The 24,932-nt window shown below is 40.0% G+C and overlaps 1 protein-coding gene across 1 annotated transcript in view; it reads right to left on the bottom strand.

Annotated features, from left to right (window-relative positions):
• Positions 1-5,412: 5,412 nt before the first annotated feature.
• The window catches only part of dennd1b (DENN/MADD domain containing 1B), a 92,114-nt gene continuing 72,594 nt past the window's right edge, over positions 5,413-24,932 (bottom strand). Inside the window, exons 13-22 of the mRNA XM_053512818.1 lie at positions 23,352-23,477; positions 21,664-21,765; positions 19,650-19,740; positions 19,397-19,437; positions 17,880-17,927; positions 17,648-17,704; positions 17,162-17,248; positions 10,578-10,660; positions 10,091-10,310; positions 5,413-9,949 (exon numbers count right to left, since the gene is read on the bottom strand). Of these exons, the coding sequence (XP_053368793.1) occupies positions 9,392-9,949; positions 10,091-10,310; positions 10,578-10,660; positions 17,162-17,248; positions 17,648-17,704; positions 17,880-17,927; positions 19,397-19,437; positions 19,650-19,740; positions 21,664-21,765; positions 23,352-23,477 (1,413 nt within the window). The 3' untranslated portion in view covers positions 5,413-9,391. The remainder of the gene's footprint in view (positions 9,950-10,090; positions 10,311-10,577; positions 10,661-17,161; positions 17,249-17,647; positions 17,705-17,879; positions 17,928-19,396; positions 19,438-19,649; positions 19,741-21,663; positions 21,766-23,351; positions 23,478-24,932) is intronic.

Here is a 24,932-nt window from a genome sequence, read left to right on the forward strand (position 1 = left end):
CAATTCAATTTTATTTGTATAGCGCTTTTAGCAATTTTCATTGCCGCAAAGCAGCTTTACATAGTCAAAAGAATTATTTAAGTTTGTATGAAATGTGAATTTGTATGAATCAAAATGGTCAGTTTGTCCCTGGTGAGCAAGCCGAGGGCGACAGTGGCAAGGAAAAACTCCCTGAGATGGTAATAGGAAGAAACCTTGAGAGGAACCAGACTCAACAGGGAACCCATCCTCATTTGGGTGAAACAGAAAGCAGTAAATGATCTGCATTTATACAGTGCATTTAAACAAAAATTGTGAGCTTGCCTCTAAGGCAAATCCACTTGTTGTCATAAATGGGCTGGCAATGCAAGAGAAGTCCTTGACGTATTGCCGTTAGTAACTCAAAAGTCGCAAAATCAGCTTACAGCTTACCAACATGGATTTTTGGCTTTCAGAACCCTTATAGCTGCTAAATAAGATCCATCTTATTTATTTCTGCCGACATATTCTTGCCACATAACGAATTTCACTTTTAATAAATTCAATTGTACTGGTTAATTAGATTACATAGTGCCTCAATTTATGCAAGACCTTTCTTACCTCACTGACATGATTGTTTCATGTTTTACTAAACACTAAGATGTCATCTAAATAAATATATTTTGTCTCCGAGGCCTTTTAAACACTCTCTCCCCTGCAGTGTTGAAAGGCTGCTAGAGCATTCATGAGACGAAATGGGATCCTGACCAATTTGTATATCCACCAGGGTGTCACAAATGCTGTCAAGGGTTTACTGTCTTTTGCCGTGAAACTCTGCAGGTAGGCCTTTACCTCCATGGCTATTCAATATATCTTGTATGTGTGGTTTAGCTCATGTGACTGGATGTGCTGTCCCATTAACTACCATTTCTGCCAATATAGTGTCATGGGCAGTAGGGTTTTGCACACTGAGGATAGTGTTTGGCTGTGCCCTTACCTCACCTGAACCAATGTGTCACTGGGGAATACTTTTAGGCACAAAGACTAATGTGTCATCTTCTTTAAAGGGTCTGGCATGGACATTCTACTTGAAAAGTACTATGATTTGGTATATTTATGCTCTGACAAGCTGTCATCAAAAAATACTCACTTGCTCTTTCAACACCCACTACTTGGATAAATACCTTAACCTTTCTTTTCTTTAAATTAGGAAAAGCCATTTTGAAAAGACAAGCCTTTTCCCCAAAGTTCAGTCACTGTACAATGTTTCCTTTGAACAATATATGTTTTTTGTCAGTTATCACTCTGCATAAATGTGCAATGTGTGAATGGTTTACAGCTTTTTCTTTGTTATAGCCAGTGACTAACCTGACATTACCTGGAGCAATAGCATGCTATTTTTCATGCCGAACTCCAATTAAACTTCCGGTGTTCTCTTCTCATCTTTTGGGATACTTTTACTGGTATCGTAACTCCCTGTCTCTTGGGTTCAACCTTTTTTTATTTAAAGGATTATTTTTTCCCCCAATAATGGGTAAACCTCTATGTTTCCTACCTCCTGCACAATAATATTCAGTACTTCTGAATCTGTAGTAGTACTGACAATATTCCTCCAGTGGTAGCAAAATTTCCTATGGCTGGTAGCATTTTACATCTCACCACTGACCACCATAAAAGGCTGCTGGATCATTAGTTAAGTGAGTAAGATGTCTCGAATGCCTCACTTACATTGGGATCCAATGCAGATTCAAATGCAGCAGACACCCCTTCTTTCGCCTCAGGCCCACCACCACTGGTTTCTGAATTTTTTCCATGTTAGGATTTATAATGTTGCGATATAGATTATAAACCAGGTCCTAGTACTGACCTTTGGTTTAAAATGATTTCTTTTACAAGATGGCTTCGCAATATACATGAAAACAGAATAAACACAAACAAATAAAATATAATAATCAATTTTACAATGCTTTGCAATGACTGGTCTCAATCAACATCAAAAACACTAGCTGAGCTGATATAGATCAACACCAGTTTGTCTACCAGGTAAACAGATTGACTGAGGATGCCATCTGTGTGGTTCTAAACACTCTCATTCTCTACCCTCACACTGTACACTGGACGCCAACCAATTCCCAACTCAATTCTGTTTTATTTATGTAGCACTTTCAACAATGGAAACAATATGGAAATGAGTTTAAGAAATAATGTCAGAAGATGTGTATAACTTACCAGAATTATCAGTTTGTGCTTGATGAGCAAGCCGGGGATGACAGTGGCAGGGGAAAAGCCTATCCCAGGAGGCTTAGGGCACGAAGCAGGGTACACTCTGGACAGGGTGCCACTCCATCACAAGGGGCACATACACTACAGGCAATTTGGTAACACCAATTAGCCTAATCTGCAGGTCTTTGGACTGTGGGGAAAAAAACGGAGTAGCCGGAGAAAACCCACCAAGCACAGGGAGAACATGCAAACTCCATGCACACAGAGACGGGAATCGAGCCTGGTCGGGAATGGAACCCTGTCCCTGGACAGATAGTACCAGCAATAACAGAACCCCTGTTGAGAATAATAAATTCTTCACTCAGCATTGGTTATGTTCCAAAATCTTTTAAATTAGCAGTTATCAAACCAATAATTAAGAAACCTGACCTCGACCCCTGTCAGCTGTCCAGTTACAGGCCAATATCAAACCTCCCCCTTATCTCTAAGATTCCGCAGGGTTCAGTTTTAGGTCCACTGCTTTTTTCCCTTTACATGCTTCCTCTGGGCAACATAATCCGTAAGCATGGTATTAGTTTTCATTGTTATGCTGATGATACACAGTTATATGTCTCAGCAAAACCTGATGAGAAAAAACAGCTTACTGAAATTGAGCAATGTGTGCAGGACATAAGAAATTGGATGCTAATTAACTTCCTTCTGCTAAATCCGGATAAGACAGAAGTTCTAGTCATAGGACCGCATACAGCTAGGAGTAAAATTTTAGATCACACCGTAACTTTAGATGGCCTTTCTGTTCCATCAAGTGCAACAGTGAAAGACCTTGGTGTGATTATTGATTCCAGCCTTTCATTTGAAGCACATGTAGATAATATTACCAGGATAGCATTCTTTCATCTCAGAAATATTGCCAGGATAAGAAATTTATTGTCGCTAAACGATGCAGAAAAACTAGTTCATGCTTTTATCACCTCTAGGTTGGACTATTGTAATGCCTTACTGTCTGGTTGTTCAGCTAGATGCATAAATAAGCTTCAGCTAGTCCAGAATGCAGCAGCGAGAGTCCTCACTAGAACCAGAAGATATGAGCACATCACCCCTATCTTATCTTCACTCCATTGGCTCCCTGTGAAATTTCGCATTGATTTTAAAATACTACTCTTGACATATAAAGCATTAAATGGTCTCGCGCCACAGTACCTGAGCGAACTGCTAGTCAAAGGATGCAGGCTGCTTGTCAGTACCGCGTATTATGAAAAATACAGCTGGGGGCAGAGCTTTTTCTTACAATGCCCCAAAATTATGGAATAGTCTTCCAAATAGTGTTCGGGACTCAGACACAGTCTCAGTGTTTAAGTCCAGGCTAAAAACCTATTTATTTAGCCAAGCATTTTTATAAATAGATTTGCCGTAGGTAAAGGAGCAGATCTGGGGGACTCATGGACGTAGAGTATTATGGTGAACTGGTATGTTTGGATGCTGTCTTCCTCACTCTCATTGATCACTCAGGTTTGCTGACGGTGAGGTGATTGTTTGCTTTACATGTCAGGAAGCCCTCATGTTTGTGTTTCCTTCTGGCTCTCCCTTTTAGTTATGCTGTCATAGTTAGTCCTGCCGGAGTCTCTGCTTGCACTCTACAGTTAATATACATTCACATTATACATTGTGTGACTGTGACCATACCTAACTGCCATCTCTCTTCTTCTTCTCTTTCCCCCTTCTTTCTCTTTCCTCTCTCCTCCTGTCTCCCCCTTTCACTCTTTCTCTCTCTCTCTGTCGAGCTACACATGTCGTTCCTGAGCTGCCAGTGATCCAGACTCCCTCTGCCCTCCGGACCTGTCTGACCCATCCTGGTGCCACGCTTCTGGCTGAAGATCTCGTCACATGGATGCCCCGTGTGTCTCTCTGGGATGCGTCTGGTGTCTGGGAATGATTCTCTCTACCTAGAAAATGGTTCTGGCCTTGACTGGTGTTGGCAACTGTTTCTCTGGGGACTTGACGGTTCGATAGTTCAGGACTGGAACTTCTTACAAGTCTACCTGGGTCTTCAATAACCACCTGGACTCCATATTAACATCAATTAACATCAGCTATTATAGCTGAACTGCCTCCCACCCTACACACTGTATAAATGCAGATCATTTACTGCTTTCTGTTTCACCCAGATGAGGATGGGTTCCCTGTTGAGTCTGGTTCCTCTCAAGGTTTCTTCCTATTACCATCTCAGGGAGTTTTTCCTTGCCACTGTCGCCCTCGGCTTGCTCACCAGGGACAAACTGACCATTTTGATTCATACAAATTTACATTTCATACAAACTTAAATAATTATTTTGTCTGTGTAAAGCTGCTTTGCGGCAATTAAAAATTGCTAAAAGCGCTATACAAATAAAATTGAATTGAATTGGAGATTAAAGGCTCTAGTGCTAACCACTAATGGGCGAGATGTTTAAGTTAATATAAAGTTGATATTCATTGTTGGAAGCTCAGGTACAAAACTGTTGGTGTGAGCCACAGTCGAGTCCAACACCAGAGTCTCATAATGGATATGGTGAATGTATATTTTGTGCCGAGTGCAAGCTGGAGATTCCGGCAAGACCTACTACAGTAATTTTTTTATTCTAACATTCTTTTTATTCCTAAGCAACCAAATTGTTGTATGACTGCAATGACAAAGTCTTATATCTTATCTTATTGTAAGAACTGGTCAATAGGGGCGTTATTTGAAAAAATCTGTTAATGGGAGAGTCATCTTAAGTTTTACCTGTTTTCTTTTTAAAGGTGGAAAGTTTTTTTTTTAATCATTATTTTTTACTTTTATAATTTACGGCATTTGGCTGATGGCCTTATCCAGAACAACTTTAAATTAAGAGAGCTGTTTAAGGCATGGTCTCAGCACAAATGTGTTTACATGAGTTTACATATTTGCTTAATAAATAGCCCTCATTCTTTCACACACAGTTTAATTTTCCTTACTTACTAGGAGGAATTTACTATAATATCTTGGTGCTTTTTCCATTTACATATTTTTTCTGTAAATACTTAATCTTGTACAAATAAGCTGTTTAGTCAACATTATGTCATGTTATGTACATCATGATGGTAAATTTTAAGCACCATTGTTGCATGACCTAATAAATGTATTCATTCTTAATTTAATGAAGAATTAAATATCACTAACCCATTTGGTAAGAATGAAGTGAGATGAGAAAGTGAATTTATGGCTTTATTTTGCCTCCTAGTGGAATAACAGTCATTTCCTAAAAAAAAAAAAAAAGACTCACAAATAATATAACTGAGAAACAGTCGTCTTAAAATAGTTTCAATTTAATAAAGCACATTCATGAAACAAGTCATTTTGAAAAAAAAATAAATAATGCAAAGTTTTATATTTTAGACAAGATCATGCATGAATATACTCTTATGATGGTAGCACTTAAAATACAGTGGTTCTTTTATAACTTTGATTTTATCAACTTTTTTTTTTTCAAAATGAGAAGCCTTTAAAAAGGGGGAAATTAAAGCTGGAATGAAGTTGCTGGTTTCTTTGAAAAGTTTTTTTTTTTGCCAGTTATCTACCTGGTGCCGAGTAGTGTTTTATAGTTACCAGGAAATCATTTACAATTTTGGTAAATTTTGAGTAATAATAATTACAATTAAAAACAAGTAAAATTTCCATAAGGAAATAAATGAAATATTTAGAGGACAGAAAATGTGAATTTTTATATATTTAAAAAAAATCACAAAAAAGATATATTTTGTCTTCAAACACTATCTTAGTTGTATGAAATAAAATAATCGTTTAACAGTATAACTGAGACAGTTATTTGCCTGACCGACTATGATTGAAAATGCAAATAACAATTTTTTTTTTTATAAATTCAGATGCAGACATGAAGGGAAATACAAACAAAGATTAAACCAACAAAGCCACAAGAAAAAGCTTTGGGTCATGTTTGCTTTACATTCTGCACATTTCAAGAAACTATACTGGACCACCATTTTTATAAAAATATATTTTTTTCTGACCATGGCGGTTATGATGTGCATGTTTTCTAACACTTTGTTTCAAAATCTCACGTCAGTGTGTAATTTTACTGAGATCTGGTGATGTTAAAGGCCCAAGCATACTGTATGACTGGTCATTTTAATACTCATCAGCCTTTTTGCCCTGTGGGTGAAGAGTCACCATGAAATCGACTAAAACAAGTAGACAAGGCCACCCCTGTCCCCATCCAAAAATAAAACACCCCCACAGTTTAACAAGATAATTTTCAAGTCTATTAATTATGTGCATATCGATTAGGCATATTAACTGTGTATACAAGGAAAGGGGGGTAGTTGAGGATTGACCTACCTCTCTGTGTTAGATTCAATTTATAAGGCACAACCATATTGTATTACATCATTAATAAAACTATACTTTTATCCCTCCTCAAAGAATACTGAAACCTGGCACAAGGCAATATTCTTTTCTTATTCAGTAACATCAGTTGTGCTGAGGTCAAGACAACCTCCGGATGCTTTACAAGCAAGAAAATTTCAAACCAAACACAAAAATGTAGTACCTAATATAATGCTACTATTTTTTTTTATATACTTTCATTATTAATTATTACATAGATCTCTCAATACTAATATTGTACACAAACTAATAATAAAAATACTAATTATTATTTATGTTTGTGAGACTTTTATTACATTATTTATGCTGTGAAAATGTAATTTTAATAAAACTGAGCTCAGCAGTTTTGTGTTAATCTCATTCGAAAGCCTGGAAAAGACATTTAAGCCTCATTTATCAAACTGGATATGAAGGGATTAATTCCTAAATGTCTTTAGACACGCATTTACACATCAAATATACTATTCATGAAAACCTCGTCATTTTGAAAAAGCGTATCCTACTCGAGCTCCTGTGTGTAATGTAAACTCGACTGCTCTGTTATCTATGAAACCTATATCAAGTTTACATTGCTTGGTTTTATTACGTTTACAGTGTTTAGTAGACTAACTTATTCAGAGCGATGTACAGAAGCTATCTCTATCAAAAACGCATCCTCATGATAATTCACTAAGTCACGGACTACGAGGACCATCAGGAACTTTTCTGTGAAAAGCAGTTGTTTAATATTATGGTCATTCATTAATAAATATAAATTCGAAAGAAGACAGCGAGTCAGCACATTTTCAAGTAAGACATAGAAAAGTCGGTAATTTATGGTAAAAGAAATGGCATCACTTAAAAGCAGCGGCCAGTCGATCTGCACAAAGATCCAGTGATTGCCATTAATAAAATGCCTCAGCCTTTTATTATATTTTATAATCCCTCAGCAGGAACATTAACTGCTTACACTTTTATTTTGACACCTTATAATATTGTATATTGGTAAAATTTAGTTTTTACTGTCCAGCTCTGTTTTTAGGCTTTGCCCTGATTGGTAATTTTGTGCTTCCATCACTCTGTGCACTTGAACATTTATGAAGCTCTGTGGGCTCCACTACTTGCAAATGAGCTGTCGGAAACACGCTTGGTTGATTTGCTCAACATCCACACGCACACGACAGTACGAAGAAAAACAGGGTGTCCAAAACGTTTTCAAATGCTGGAGAAATTCTTTAGCTTGCTCAGAGACTTGTTTTTTGGTTAAAGAGATACAACTCTTACACGAACAGGGTCATAATATAGCAGAATTCTTCACTATTTAAAACTGAAAATTATTATGATTACGTATAACAGGCTTTGACGTCAGACAGACTGTTAAAGAAATACACAGCCTTCTGTTTAAATAACTAAAAGTTCTCATAATATGATCGTACAGGGGAAAAAATGATAACACAATGTTGCAACACACGGAATGCTTTGTTCTGCCACATAAGCTCGGAGAAACACACACACAGTAGGGGGTGAAGTTAGCTTTCAAAGTGTCAGATTAGTATGTGGCATAAATCACCACACTTAAGAGGCTTAACACTTAATCAGCCCAAATGAATCAAGTTCCCTTCTTAATGGACATGTGGAGGCTGGATGTGTTCAAGCAGTTGGGTTGAAATGAAACCAAATGCTTACACACATACAATATGTAAAACTTCAGAGAGGGCTAGAACAATTTTTCTTTTCTTCAGCTTGCATCCTGGCACTTGGAACGGCCATATTATTCATTTCCAACCAATCATGTGATCCAAGATGGAGGAAAACTTGAATTAAAACACTTTGTGGCTACAGTGATGAAGAAACTGGGATCCTGTTTTCATAAAACAATACATATTACAACACTGCATAGCATCTACCACACTGCAAAACCGATGTCACGATATAAACAAAATATTGAAAGAAAACATCTACCTGAGAATAGTCTTGGAAAAGAAACACACCTAGGTTAGTTGTAACATGCTGCTCTTTCTGAGGTATGCTTCTATACCACCAAATTAGGGAATAAGTACGATTTACAGCTACAGACATCTAAGAGTCCAGAGTCACGGATAAAGAACACTGCATAGTACCAAAAGCACATTAGAATTACGTTTAAGGCATACTGTTAGTTCCAAAAAATAGTCTTTCGTAAAAATATATATTAATGTGGACAAGAGCTCGTTCTCTAAAAGTTTAGAGTTACAGTGATTAAATAATGTACCTGTTTGGAAGTGCAAATTACTGGCTTGGAATCACCTCGCTGACTTACAGTAAGCGTTTTATACTGGTGATGGTCACGGACAAGCCGGTACCAAAAAAAAACAGAAACGGCACTCTGGATGGGACACTAGTCCATGGCTGGGCACCACCTGCGTGCATACAAATTGACACAATCATCTACACCAATCCAGCTACTGGCATGAGAGAAAGTGAAGAAACCCAGAAGAAGCGCACATGGACAAGGAGAACAGGAGAACATGCGAAACTCCATGCCGACAGTAAGCAGAGCTCAGAATCGAACCCTGGAAGTGTTGGACAGCAACGTAATGTAAGCTGCTGCGCTGCTGGTTTTGCTGCCCCTTGAAATCACCGTTGACACATTTTTTACGATTTTTTTTTTACCAAAGATACAAACCAACACCCCTTAATTAAACAACTTTTCAAATGACTACAAGTACATACAGATATATAAAATAGCGCTCTGATATAGAAGGTGTACATGTAGGAAAAGAAAGAAGGATGCTTAAATTCTCAGCTTTCATCCAGGTACTGTACTGTGCTGCTGCGGACTGGCGTGAGTTACAGGTTGGAGTTCAGCGCTGTACTGAGACGACACTCGATTTCCTCCAGCAAGCCTTTTTCCTGCACCTCTGGCGCCTCAGGGCTCATTTCTTCTTCATTGCCTTTGTTCGCTTTTTCCCAAGGAACAAGCAGTGACGGCTGCCTGTTGCCTCCTCCTTGCTGTGATCGCTCCTGGTATTGCCTCATAGTCTCTTTGGACAGAACTCTTCTTCTCAGGCCACTGAAGCCCTCTGTCACCTGGCTCTCTGGGCTCAGCTTCAGGTCCGAGGGATGCTCTAGGTGGATAGGAGGGCTGGCGCTTTCGGCGATTTCGAGTGCCAGGGGCTTAGTGAGAGGCTCCACAAGAGAATTCCTCATGTCTGCAACGGTCTCGCAGGATTTGTTAGAAGGAGCTGGCAGCGAGCGAGTGCTGCATTGGCGACGAGGAGAAGGAGGGAGGTGCTTGCCATTGATGGCACTGTCATCCTGCCCCATGTTCCAGCCACTCTGATCTCCAACGGTGGCCGTGATCACTTCACCAGCCTGAACTGGACTAGTCATAGCTAGAGACACATTCTAAAGGAAATGCATGAAGCAATCAGCTCGTCAATGTTGAATTGAAAAACAACAACACATTACATAAAAAAAACACACAAAAGAATTACAATACCAAGAGTTACTATAATGGGAAAAAAACATGCCAAGATCAGGCCTCACCGGGGTACTACAGTCAAGCTCATCCATGGACCTGAAGAAGTCCAAGCTCTTGGCTGAGGAGAGCTTTGAGCCATGATCTAACGTTGTGGTGCTGAGTGAATCTAGGATCTCTTCCAGCAAACTCATTTGGCCTGTCTGTCTCGCCTCGGGCTCTAACTCACACGAGTCATCACTGTCCTCTATGTAGAATGGTAACTCCCCGCTGTCCTCAGAAGAGACTCTATAGCCAAACACACACATACACACACCCCACACATCAATCAGGAAACATATCTGGTAGAATAAAGGTCCTTGTAAAAAAAATGAACACCAGATGGCAGTATTGCTCTAGATTAAGGATGTTTTAGGAGGTAATACACAGCTGGAGACCAGTTCACCGAATTCACAAGATATATTTACAGAAAAGGCAAATCATATATAGAAACAAATTTACAAATAACAGTTGGCTGTCACAGTAATAGTAGACTGATTGAATGCAGAGCCTTACTTGCTTGCTGTGTCCAGTTCATCTTCATTGTCAATGGGATAATCCGGAATGCCGATGTACTTATGAGAATTTTGATTTTGGTACTGAAAAAGAAAAAAGCAACTGTTACTTATAAGCGCAAATTTGCACGACATCCATTATAGGGCCAAGTATCACGTATCTATTTTCCACTCGTCATTACCGCAAGACGACATTAATTCATCAATCCAGTGCAGCCCACTCGGAATGCTAATCCCCGAGCTTTGTAACACAGCTGTGCAACACTTTTAATTGACAAATTAAAGAAGTGAAGAATTATAGGGCATGGCCCCATGCTGTGGCTCCAGGCTTGGCGGACCGTCATTAAACAGCATTCCCGCGACACACGCACATACACATGTGTATCTATGAAATGTCAGTAACCCAGCCCGTAAATGGTTGCTTGCCACATTATCAAAGCAGGCTGCTAAACTGGAGGTCATTTACAGTGTCCATGGTAGGAGACAGGAAACACGGTCCTTGACAGATGTGGGATGTGTACGCGTGTGTGTGCTAGCGCACGAGGGAGAACGGTTCATACCAATTTGACTGGCTTTGACCAGATTATGTCCAAAGCACCAATTCTCATTTAAAGTGCATAGGTAGCAGTCTCAGAGGTCAAGTGGACTCATGGTCAATAAGCCTTCCAAAAGGGTTAATCGTCACCCTCCACACACACACACACAAAACACATAGGAAGCGTGTCTGCCGTCCACTTAAGACCCCTAGAATAAACAGGAACACATGTTAGGCTCTGATTACCCTGTTCACTGGTAGCTGGGAGCTATAATGAAAGTGATTACAGGGAAGTTTAGACCTCGAATTCTCCAAAAGGCTTTAAAGGATTCTTGCCAGGGCTATAAATTTAGACTGTGAGCCACCCTGGCCTGGAGTGAATCGAGTTGGTGCACCTGCGAAACACTGGCATTCATTTGCAGAGTGTTTATAAGAGACGGTGTAATAAGACGGCAAAACCTTAACCCGGATTTTTAACCGCGGTCTCGGTGCCACTTGGAAGTCTCTAATTAAGAGCACTTAAACATATTTGTAATTTGACAACAGAGTGCAGAGCTACAGCCCAGCATTGCTCTAAAAGGCTGACTGTGTCTAAAATTTTTGAAATACCAACTGATGCAATATACAGTACCGTGTTAAAATCTTGAACCAGCTTTCATTTCTTTATATTTTGCTTTCAAAGGGCCAATCGTTTTTATATTTTAAATATAGTCTTAAGGATTAAGGACTTTTTTGGCTCTGGGTTTTGGCAAGATTTTGTTTCTCCAGAGAGAGCTGATTGGCCGAGCTCTCTCAGAGGGGAGGGATGAGAGGTACCTGCGCTCCCACATTAATCACGGCTCTACAGCCAATCAGGGGCGTCTGTGAGCTCGTGCACGCGGAAAGAGCGGCTAGCGCTTTCCTCCGAGTGTGTTACTCCGCCCCTAATGGTGCGTGAGCAAGCAGTTAATGTGGGAGCCCCCTAGTGACGGGGAGGAATTGGCTTCGACTAATATTGGGGAGAAAATTTGAAAAAAAAAAAATATATATATATATATATATAAAAAGATTTTGTTTCTCATTTTCAGTCCAGTCCCTGTACCTGAGCGGCTTCAGAGGAAGGCTTTTTGTTTGGTAATCCACACAGTGACCAAAAAATCAATTAAGCATAAAACTCATCTAACTTGAGGCATGAACCAGTGAGAAACAGGTGCAGATGATGACTGTGATTAGTATACTGCTGACGCTAAGTGGTTATAACAGACAAGAGGGGAAATGAGGTTGCTGCTACAAATGTTTTAATTAAAAAAAAAAAAATCTTTAGGCACTTTGCAGCCTGTCACTGTAGAACATTTATTCCTTTTTCTTTAATTTAACTTATATCGTTAGATTTTATTTAATATAAAAAAATGAGTGGTGGATCAAGACTTTTGCATATTACCTTTTGTGCGATTAGGATCGTTGTTTTCATTTAGCTGGAATTTGCTATGGAATAGCTATTGCTATTAAAATTTGAATGGTGTTTATTAAAACAAGGTAAGTACAGTGCTGTCAATACTTTCTCTGCACTTCCTAATACATGGGCTAGTACACACACTGTCGAACACAATGTTCTTGAATGCAACAGAATTATGTTTTACATAATTCGTTTTCATATACTGTGTAATTATGAGTCAAAAAGAAAATATTGGGTTTATGACAGGAGAGAAACTCACAAGCCACTGAATTAACTTACTGCCTCACTAAACCAATGAAATGGACAAAAACGTTAAAAGAATGAAAAATAAATAAAGCTTACAAATTATACTTGCTCATTTTTTTGCCTTTCATATTTTCCATGGTTATATTCAGTGCGCTACAAAAGGCCAAGAAAAGACACAGCATATGAAATAAAAGAATAAACGGTTTAAGGGATCAGCCTCAGCCTGGCCAAAACCACTAGTTTGGAATAAGACAAAAGGAAGCATGGGCATGTGCCTATTTGACTTTGTTATATGTGCTCTAAATCATAAAGGACATATTGAGCTGCCACAGCTTTGGTGTCTGCAAGTGTAACTGTTCAATCAGGTCCTGTTGGGAAATAGAGCTGTGCTGAGACTGAGTAATGCGCAGTCACAAAGTCTTCTTTAATCTGGACCAAGTTTCTTGAACTGTAAAATTGGTCAAGGGTTTACGGACAGACGTACTTGTGAGTGTCAGAATGCATATCCCTTCCATTTCTATGCATGTAAAAGGCTGTGCTAACAATGAAGCTTGAAGTACTTAATAATCTACTAATAATTCATCGTTATTCTAATAGCAGCTGTTTTCTTCAGTGAACCATTTCTGGAGTCTACGCTGCAGGGCTTTCCAATCCAGCCTGTTCCTCCTGCCAGTATAATAGCGCAGCTCGTGTTATGCGTTTCACATGCCGATTATAGACAGTCCGCTGATCTCATTCGCTTGGCAGGCTTGGAAGGCATGCCTGGAAAACACAAACAAACTCTTCCAGTGCCTTTAGTGCCCATGCCGCAGCCAAAACCTTTGACTGGCTTATACTGAAACACGCCTTCAAGAATATCAGAGGGAGGCGTTTTGGCGCATCACATTTCTAAAAGCCAGCCTTCTTTAACTTGACGTGTGCGCGTGTGCGCGTGTGATGTTTTAGAAGCACCCAGTAGATGGCAGTTTGGTTACGACTGAAAATATATTCCCATCCTAAAGGGAACAAAAATTCTGCCAGCCACTAAAAAGCAGAGCATCCATCACACCGCAGCCATGCAGATGTGCTGTTTGCTCCTCAGGTCACATAAAGCTGCCCAGTAGCCAAAAGCTCTTTCTCTATTTGTATGTCGATGTTTTTTTTGACAACCAACAAATCTGTCCCAACTCTGGCAGTTCTCCAGACCCACAATGAGTCACAGAGGGTTCTAGTTCTCTTAAACACACACACACACACACACACAAACACAAAATCATTAAAATAGGCATCAGGCAGCATGGAAGATAAAGATAAATTTGGAATTAGACGCTGATGTAGATGAGTCACGGAAAATTGTTGGTTAATGCGAAATTCGTCAGCATTAAAACAAAAAGGTGTCATCATTATGGTTTCACTAAGACCAGTGTGATCGAGCTGAGATTTCAAAATCTCACATTTAACAGATCAAACATGAAGAATTAAACCTTCTTTTCAAGGTTCGAATATGGATTTGTTGAAGATGTGGTGCAGATCAAAAACATCTCTCTCTCTCTTTAAAAAAAAAAAAAAAAGACCTCCGAGGATGAGGACAGTATCATCGGACACATTAAACCGCAACAGTGCTCCCATGATCTGGTCACTGCATAAAGCAGTATGGAAATGAAGTTGGAGGCCTAGGAGCTGCAAGCGGAGACATCTATGAATTATACACTACTTGAGCAGAGCTTTCTTTCATATGCAGAGCTGCTCAACTGGCTTTGGCTGAGGGGGATACATCTGCCCTTCTCATCCAGTGTGTGCGGTTGTATACGTGTGTGTGTGTGTGTGTGTGTGTGTGTGTGTACTCCTTCCCCAGAGGCTGTGTGCCATATTCATAGCCATCACACTCACACACACACACATTTCATTCAGGAGAAGCAGGACCATGCAGATGAGCAGCAATCAGCTCCACAGGGCTCCAGGCCATGCCACAGACACCCAGAATGCCTTCCACTGGCATGCAGGCTCAGCCAGGAAACCTTCGTGTCATCTACATCAGCAGTTCCAGCGATTCATCATGCTAATATTATTCATTCCTGCTGACCACATTAGCGGGATACCTTGGTTATTTATAAATGGATGCATGCAGGCAGCTCATCCCACTGGAAAACTTCTGTAACTAGATGATGCAAATATAATGTAAGAAACTGAAAATTAAACGGTGACTCAGGGTAAAACTATGTAGTGGCAGGTTTCCTTTGTAAAATAGTGCCTCTGCTGTAACGCTCCTGATAGATGTGCTAGATACAGTACATGCGAAACACTTCAGGAGTTCATAGTGTTGACTTTCTTTGAAGATAATGATGACTGAACTGCACTGCTGATTGATTTAGCCATTGATTATGCTCAGAGCCTTTGTGTCAACACCACTGCGTTAATACACAAGAACACACTTGCAGTGCCGGATATGACATCCTTTGTGTGTGGGTGTAAAGTCCCCGGGGCCCCGTTACTGTAGAGCTGAGCGAGGAAGGATGAGCGTGGCAGGGGGTCAGGCCTCTCTCTGAAAGGCCTTAATTGGAAGACCTCTGGCTCCACACCTTTTTGTACTGCTTATTCAATACCCACACCTTATACACCACCAGCACCACCACCCCACCCCGCCCCCCTGCAAATCTCCCCCTCCACACGTAGACACACACACATACACATGTGCACACACAAATGAAGACAAAGCACAAATGACCAAGCTAATTAAAAGGGTGAAAGAACAGGCAGTGATCAGATGAGGTGAGCCTGGGTGTGAGGTCTGGCTCAAGTCATTTTGTCAGAAGAACACGGACACGGAACCAACTGAACTGCACTGCGTAGATGAATCGTAGGTCAACCCACGAGTGAGAGAAAGAGAAAGCAGTTTCCTTCCTGGTATTAATAATCATGAGGCCACAGTTTTACTTGAAGTGTTTAAAAACAGTTGGTTGTGTCTCTGTATGATAACCATCATGATGAGATGCAAAAGACTCAAAATAAAGGAAAAAAAACAACAAAAAAAAACGCTCTTTTTTTTTACTTTTTGAAACGAAGAGCCTCTATATATGCGCCATAATGAAAAGATCTACTTGGACAAATCAGGTATCTTGAAAGTTTATATCTCCCACAAACCACACTAACTAGCCATGTCTTTTTTACACCATAGACACCACTGCAACCAGAAATGCTTCTACGACTGTTCTCCACCTAAAAGTAAAGTTTAGAATTAGGTTAGAATCGGAAGATAGAAATATTTTCCTGCAGTAAAAGAAGAATTGCACTAACAAAATGTAATACTAAAAAAAAAATGTAAATGAAATGTACAAATTGCGTAAAAAAATGACAGAAAAAAATGACAGATTTAGTAATAGAACACCAAAATATGAAAAAACGTTCAGTGCTCAGGAAAGTGCTCTTAGCATGTTTATGTTTTGTTTATTCCAGAACGAATGGCGCTGATCTCCACTCATTTTATCCAAAACAAGAAAACGGAAACAAAGAATTAAAGAAACGCGGCTAATTAAAGAAACGCGGCTAACGCCATTGTCGCTTGGTCTGCAGTGTAAATACGGCCGTCAGTGACACAAATAAAACACTGACACACAGCGGTCTAGACATCAGACTCAGTTTCTCCATAATTAAATTCACATTTGCCTTCTGACACAAATTTCCTGTCGTCTCTAAGAAACACACTTGAGAGAACTCCAGTAATAATAAATGAAGCCGCTGACCCCCAGTAGAAAATCTGATCAGCGGTGCGCTGTGGCCTGAGAGTGAAGGAGAGCTGTCGGAATCGAGGCCAGCTTCTGTGCTGATTTGGTGCCTGGGCTTGGCAACACATCACTGAGCACTGAGCACACACACACACACGCGCACACGCGCACACGCACACACGCACACACGCACAGACGCACACACATGCATGCGCAGCGCAAGACACACATACACATGGGCACACGCGCACACACACACAGACATGCACATACAGATGCACACACACACACACACACACACACACTCTCCCACATACTTGTACACACCAGACACATACGCATACACATGCACACACGCACACACATTGACTTACTCACAAAGATTCTTACACAAACACACATACATACACACCAGACACGCATACGCACGCAGACACGTTCACACGCATACACAGACAGAATATATGCGATAGAGATAGATCTCGTAATACCTGACCACAAAAAAAAAATAATAATAATAATTTTTTAACTCAAAATCTACATGGGAAACTCAACCCACAAACAATGACTATACACAAGTGTACTGAGGTGCATCAGAACTGTACACATTACTACACTGAGGAATAACAGAGACTATACAGATTGCTGGAGTAACAGCATCCACTCACCCTTCGCTTTTGGAGCCTCCTGGGTGAGAGGCTCTTAGTGCTGGTAGGAGAGCCGGTACAGTACAGACTCCCGTCCTCCTCAGTGTCCTGCACAAACACAGTAACAGTTACAGAGAGAAAACCACGGACAAGCGAAAGAGTGACAGAGAGAGGAAATAGGAGAATAAAAAGATGATCACTAAACCAGTGTCTACTAATACAGCGGTAAAGGGCAGATACCCTATGACCCTACAAAACATTCACATTACTGTTTCGTTGATCTGAAACCCGGCAAATCAAATCAAATTTAATGGAAAAAATTATGTACAACCAATTGTGAATTTTTTTTTTAATGATATATTATGTGAAAGCACTACAGCAGTCAAAAAGGTGAAGCTATTGAAGTAAGCGATATTTTATATTTCATAAGCCAGAGTTCTCTCTCAAGTGCCAAACCCATTTGAAACACAACAGGCATGTGACTGGAAAGAAAGATGAAAATCTCACCTTAAGTCTGATCCTGTCCTTCACTCCACGAAATCCTTTCTTCGCATGACCTTTTGCCTTTTAGAAAAAAAAAGAAGAAAAAAAAACCAAACCCAAAAAGAATATAAACATCATCCTATGCTGTCATGACATGAATTATACATTACACACTTACATTAGGGAACAGATTTGTCAATTTGTCTTGATCAATGCTTTTGATGGTTAGTTTGTACTATACAGAAAGAAAACTTACAATCTTGTAAGCAGATTTTACAGCCGGGCTTGCCTTGTTCACGCCTCTCTGGGTAGGAAAAAACAAATCATCATTAATAATTTAATTTAAAAAAATGTAATTTTTCTGATAAACATATCGCGAGGTCAATAAGTCGTTTAAAACTACTTAAGCAACAATTGAGATGTAACCGAAGTGTAGACGGCTTCATACTAGTGACAGGATGATCATCGATCGTCGTCGATTATCAGCTGATGTCCTGTGCATTCCAGGCGACCGATTAAGTCAACAAAATTGTTAAAAGAAATTCCTAAAACACACCATGTTGCATAATTGTTGTATAATGCTCATGTGCTCACATTGTCATGTGGACCTAAGAATGTTGACACTGATACACACTTGAGCACTGAATGGAATGTTCACACTGCTCAAACGTCCTGGACTTTGGGGTCAAGTGTAGTCGGATGCACGCCCGAGTCCCTGGTGTGAAAGCAGTCGTGGTCAAATGCTACAAAATGTAACCCATCAACCCGAGAGCTTCTCAGGGCAAAAAAATCTGAAATGATCTTTAAAGGCAGAGTCAGTCACCTGACCTCAACTCAACTGAGCTGCTTTTCTCTTACTGAAGGCCGATGGAGGCTGCAGTGAAGCAACGGCAAAATACTTATTATATATAAATTATAATACTTATAATAATGCTAATCTGTCCAGGAACCTGAGAAAATGAAAAAAAAAAATAAGACTGAAACTTCAGCCACATCTTGATGGCTTTATTTGAAATCCATTGTGGTCGTGTACAGACATAAAACTATAAAAATATTTATGGGCCTGAGTGTAACACTTTAAGTAATTATGATAGAGTTTACGTAAATCGACAAATATAAACAATGTACAACGTTTACAACGTGTTTTCACCGCACGTTGTCGTTGTGCGTTATACATCACTCCATCCTTTCCTCACTCCTAGAAATACGCCTGCTGTTGGAGCAGCAACTCCCTAAATGCTCAAAAGTTTCTATAATGCCGTGGAGTTTACATCTCAAATCCTGAGCAGCAGGTCAGAGGTGAAGGCACTTTTATAGATTTGTGTCAGTCAGAAAACGTGAACTTTATATGAAACCTTTTGAAACTGGCACTCCGAAAAATTAATTCGGTGTAACAGGACAAAAAAAAAAAAAAAAAAGAGAGAGAGAGAGAGAGGGAGAGAGAAAAGCAAAGCATATGGATAGGGAGGCTTCTCTCTTTTGTTCAGTCTATTGAGTAATGGCTGTGTTTCCTGCCAGAATCCATGTGTCATCTCAGATGACTGGCTGTCATATCACATCAGTGTCGTCTCTACATCTCAACTGTTCTGTCTCCGTGTTTTTTCGTTTGCTATGGCATGGCTGCCTGACTTTTCACGCGCTTCAAGAGCAACTGGATATGTTTAATCACTTAAACATCAGTGAGAGACAAATAAGTTTCAGGCAAACGGGCATGACTGCGGAGGCGAAATGAATATTCATGATCGGAGAATTGCGGAGCAAACTTCTGCTTACCTTTACAGTATGCATCCATTGTTGATAAGACCTTGTATTACCTGCAGATAAAGGGGCAATTAAACGACTCATCAGATTTTCCACCCTAGATAATAAAACAACGCTTTTAAACAACGATTTTAGATCTTCAACACACTTTGGTTACAATAAATCTGCTTTAAATGTCACCTCCTATGGCAGTTGTCCCCCATTAAACCAAACATTAAGGTGCTCTTTATTTCTTCCTCCACCAAATAGAGAAAATCCCACTCACTTCCGCAAAAGCCCCCTTCTGTGATCTCTTCCTCGAAGACATCTGTGAAACCCTTTCCTTCATTTAATTTGGCCAGTCTGCCATCAATGAACTGCAACATAAATCACAGTATCACAGGTTATTAAAAGACAGAGAGAGAGAGAGAAAGAGAGAGAGAGAGAAAGTTAGACTTGGAGAGCGAGAGAGACTGACTTCCGGACATACACTCACTAAACTGTGTTCCTGTAATTTAGATCAGATGGAGGATTAACATGGCAGGCTGGCCTGTAGTGTGCGCAATGCTTTGGGGGGAAATTGAACTTCCTGTAACTTGTCACAAAGAGGTCGTAAAACAGCATCCAATAAATTTACCCGCTATACCCAGCGCAGGACGGACACGGGCTTTGACAACAAATTTCACAGTACTGGCCTCATTTTTTTTTAAGCTGGATACCAACAGGTTTATTCACAAACTGCTCAAAGGAGCACAGAACTGTAAAAATATATTGATTTCAAATCATATAATTTGCAATGACTTAGATCACTATTAAATATGGGTTATACTGTCAAGTGCAAACAGCTTGAGCATTTATATTACACACGCAAGTTTAATGAAATTTTGAAAAATAAAGCCATTTTTCTATTTATGGCCCAATAGAAATATTAAATAGATATATCAAAATATATATATATATATCTAACAGTGACTGATAAGTGACCGATCTGGTGTGTCTCAAGATGTCCTCACGATATCCTCCCTAATTCCATAGCGCAAACACACTTGTGCCCTTCCAACACCATGTCGAGGAGGGTGCACTATTGTGCAAGAGATTTCTGGCGGAGATGGTTTAAATGCATTCACAAAGATGTAATGCGAAATCAACGCATGATTTCAGCTGCTGTTACACTTTTTAGTAATATACGTTTATATTGGCTTAGATGAGCGTTAAAATAACTTCCGCTTCTTTCTACGAGGTAAGCGCTTTTTTGCTTCTGCTTGTCAGTTTTGTGGGAGACACCAAATGCAAATCAGTTCTTCCATGCACATTTTTTTTTAAACCAAAAAATGTTCTAAATTCAGCAGATTTTTTTTATTTTTTTTTTATTGGTGTGACAAGTGTTTACACACAAATTTACTGGTAAACGTAACAAGTTAATTGTATAAACTGTTCACAAAATTTGCATCCCCCCCCAAAAACCGGCTCTTGTCTAGTGAGCGTATGTACTGTAATGTGACTGAGTGTTTCCACATTCAATGTCCAGACTTGTCTCTGAGTCATTTAGGTCCATTAATTATAGTTCTGGTAACAGATTAAACTTCATTTAGAGGTTATAATCAAAAGAGATCCGTTAATTAGTGAAATACAGTGTACATAAGGCGGAAAGAGATGGGCGACGGTGCCAGTTGATGGAACTCGAGCACACCAGCTGTGTTTGAGTGTGTGTTGGGAATGTACGAGTGCATTACGCTTTCTCGCAGGCAGTGTGAACAAGAAGCAGCGGAAGGTGAGCGACACGTGTGTCTGAGTGTGAGTGTGTATGTGTGTGAGCATTCGGAGGAGGGGTGTAGAGGGTCGCAGACAGAAAGCAGGTCGTGGCTGACAGGCTTCCCTTGCTTTCTCTTGGCAGCTCGCCTGCGCTCGCTTTCTCAGCACCGATATGTGGTTCATGGTCGGAACAGGGCACGAGATAAGGGCACTTATTTAAAAAAATATATATTTAAAAAGCTGCTGATTCGATGACTTTTAACCACCAGTCACTATGGGGTAAAAGAAGCATATGGTTAAGTGTGTATTGGCTACTTCTATAGGACAAATAAAACAGAGCAGATCTCCGACCATCCCCCGTCTACAAAAAAAAAATTGTGTGCTTAAGGTAACCACAACCTCATAATCGGTACCCGTTTACTAGGACCAGCACAAAAAAAAAACGCGACTGTAGAGAAATCTGAAGTGCTGAATCAAAAGTGGAATAAAAAGGCATAAAAGGTGTATGAGGAGCGTCTCATGTCCACCACCACTTATTCATGTCATACCTGCTTGAAGAGCTGCAGGTTCACAGCCATCTCAAGAAAAGTCTTCATGCCACTGGAGCGATGTGCCACGAAGCTCTCTTCACAGAAGGTGATTGGTTCTCCCTGGAAAGCAGGAAGCTTACTTTACTTCCACTTCGCTACAAAGCTTCTAACAGTTAATCTTTATGAACGGGAATATTTCATTTGCACTACGTATTTTTTTTTTTCCTGTATGCTTTGGCTAACAAAAGCCATGAATCTCAAGAATATAAAGACGAAGATATGCTTTCTAGATCAAAAACAGAAGGCGGCTCGTTTCACATCCTTGTTTAACGATCTATATACAGTAAGGCTGCGATTACCACCTCTTGCATAGGAGCTCATTATTGTTCGCCTGCTTTTGTTTCATTTACAGCTCAGTTAGACCTCGGTGCTCTGGAAAGCTGCTGGTGTGAAGGCATATGGGCTTCATAAAGCTGAACTATATAATTTATTCAAAGAGCTCTCTGAAATGACAGACACTCTTTAGATCTGCACAGCAAGGATGCGATGGGATGGAGAACATTACAGCGAAGAAATGGCCGTAAAGCTATTTATGAAATATTACATGCCATGAAATATTATTACGAAGCAATCATTATGTTGGCCAACATTTCGCAAAAACCTAAAATCTCAAATGAAGTACATTCATTCGTTTTTTTTTTAGCCTAAAGGTCGTCAACCATAAAACTAATCACTTTAAGAAGTGTCTCAGTAAGAAGTTATGATCACGTTTTCACAATTATGAAATATAATTTAGCCAAAAAAAAAAAAAAGGAAGATTGTTTTTGAGGTTAAATGCAAAGTACTAAAATTTTTCACTGGGGGTTTTTTTTCCAATAGGAAGCGACTTCAAATCCAAGTGTGGTTTTGAAGGTGAGAGCAAAAGAAAAAAAAACAACAACAACAATCACAATATAAAGATTTAATGTCCCCTGTGCTGAGATGGAATTCTTTGAAGAATGTATGCACACACACCCTTTAAAAAAAAAAAAAAAAAAAAACATGCATCCCTAAAAAAAAAAAAAAACTCGGACTGTGTACACACCGGCGTTACGACGTCAATTATGTTTGCAACAAAGAGATCCGAACTTGACAAACAGGGAGCATATTTTGTTTCGAGTCTTCGCCGGGCTTGAGAGTACATAGCCCATTTGAGGAGTTGAGAAGGCCTGAGAACAATACTCCTGAGCTGAAAGAAGGCTTCAAAGAGACTGTCCTGCCTTTTCAACTTCTGACATTTCCCTGAGACAGACAGGCCCACCTTAACACCCCGACCACCCCCACCACCACCACCACCACCACCACCCCATTCCTTCCTCTACTCTTTGCTTATGGATGATGTGGTGCTCGGCTGCCTTTAAATAGCAGCGCTGAAAGTCGACCAGAATTGAGATTTTTTTTTTTTGAGCTCTGGTTTGTGTGAGGTTTAAAAAAAAATAAAAATGAAGCACTGACAGCATAACAGACATATTAATGTTGTTGCGGTTAAAAAGGACAAAGACTTATTTTAACAGGGGTGATTCTGGGCAACCGGTGATAGTCATAGCAGACCTGATCCATAAATGAACAGAGCACTATGAAGCACGCACGATCTGCTGCAGTAATTTAAGAGAGGGAGTAGAAAAAAAAAAAAAAAAAAAAAAAACAGATGGAGAAGCCAAGCTTACGGGTTTGTATCTCAGAGCATCTCGATAGGAGCCAAACAGCGCAGCCTGAGAGCGCAGGAAGGCCCGAGCCACTCCGCTGCCCGTGGCAGTCGACTGCTTCTTCAGCTTACTCTTCAGACTCGAGACCTGAGGGGGAGAGAGTGTTAAAATAGCACCTCTGAAATCATAGAGGGAAAAAGCAAAACCATTCAGAGTGTGAAGTGTCATATTTGCAGGTGACCCCCCTAGACACGATAAAGAATAAGAAAAAAGAAAGAAAGAAGGAACGAACGCGCCGAGCCTCTTCACTTCTCTTGGAGCTTATCTGCTGGGCTGCCGAGAGCACCTGCTGCTCTGTTAATTGAGTTAAAGGCAGGGTGTGAGGAAGGAGAAAAAAAAAAAAAGAAGAAAAAAAAAACAGGCAGCAGCAGCGTAATGCATTAAATTGGTGATCCGGTCCCTGGTGTAGCCGCACTGTGTATTCTTGTTCTTTGTCGTGTCTTTTGGGATGCTTTTCTGCACAACGTGATCGTAAAGAGTGTTTCGTTTGACATACTGACCCAGCCAGGTCGTGACCGACTTCAAAACATGATTCTGTGAAAAATCAGCAGTTTGTGAAACACCCCATCTATCTGGTGCAAACATGACAGTCAAAGGCACATTGTGAGGTTTGATGTAAACAGTGAGTGCATGTTATGCATTATACTGCTGCAACATGATTAAACAGGCATCCAGGGGTTTTTATTATAGTGGCCGGCGAGTGTATGTGGATTTTATCCAGGTATCTTGAATTATACCAAGACATGTATGACACGCAGATCACAGGCTCTATTACTTGTCCAATTTACTCAATTATGACATTAGGAAATAATAATAGTATTAATAAAACAGTGAGGGATTGCACCCTCCTCTAACATGTGCTGGAAGTTACTATTGTCTCATTTCTTGCAAGAAACCGTGACTCAGCTCTTGTCCTTGCTACAACATTTTACTCCAACGAATAGACACAAATGCTTAAAAATCTATCCAGTTTTGTATTGCAATTCTAATGTGTGGCAACTTTTCCATCCATCCACCCATTCGACCATCCACCCATCCATCTAGGAACCTCCGTGGAGGCCAATTGTATACATTCCCATCTAGTATGACCGTGGTAGGGCCTCTGGTCAACATTCAGAGGAACAATGGCCAATTAGTCTCGTCATTTACATTTCATACAGATTTCCATAATTTATTTTTTTGATTGTGTAAAGCTGCTTTGCGACAATGACAATTGTTAAAATCGCTATACAAATTAAATTGAATTTCATTGAATCTGTAGGTCTTTGGACTGTGAAAGGAAACCGGAGAACCAGGAGGAAACCCACCAAGATTGCATGGGGAGTACTTGCACACAGACCCCGCGGCGGGAATCGAACCCAGGACCTGGAGGTGCAAGTGCCAACCACTAAACCATATAGGTTGGGGCCTATATCACCATACTGACTCCATATTTGCTCTTTTTTTATTTTTTGAAGTTTGTGTGTTTTCATTTAAGGTGGTAAAATGTTGCAGTTCCTCTATAATCCTACAGGCGGCGCATTTTTTAAATTATTCACACAT

Source organism: Clarias gariepinus, chromosome 15, assembly GCF_024256425.1.
Source record: "Clarias gariepinus isolate MV-2021 ecotype Netherlands chromosome 15, CGAR_prim_01v2, whole genome shotgun sequence".
NCBI lineage: Eukaryota > Metazoa > Chordata > Actinopteri > Siluriformes > Clariidae > Clarias > Clarias gariepinus.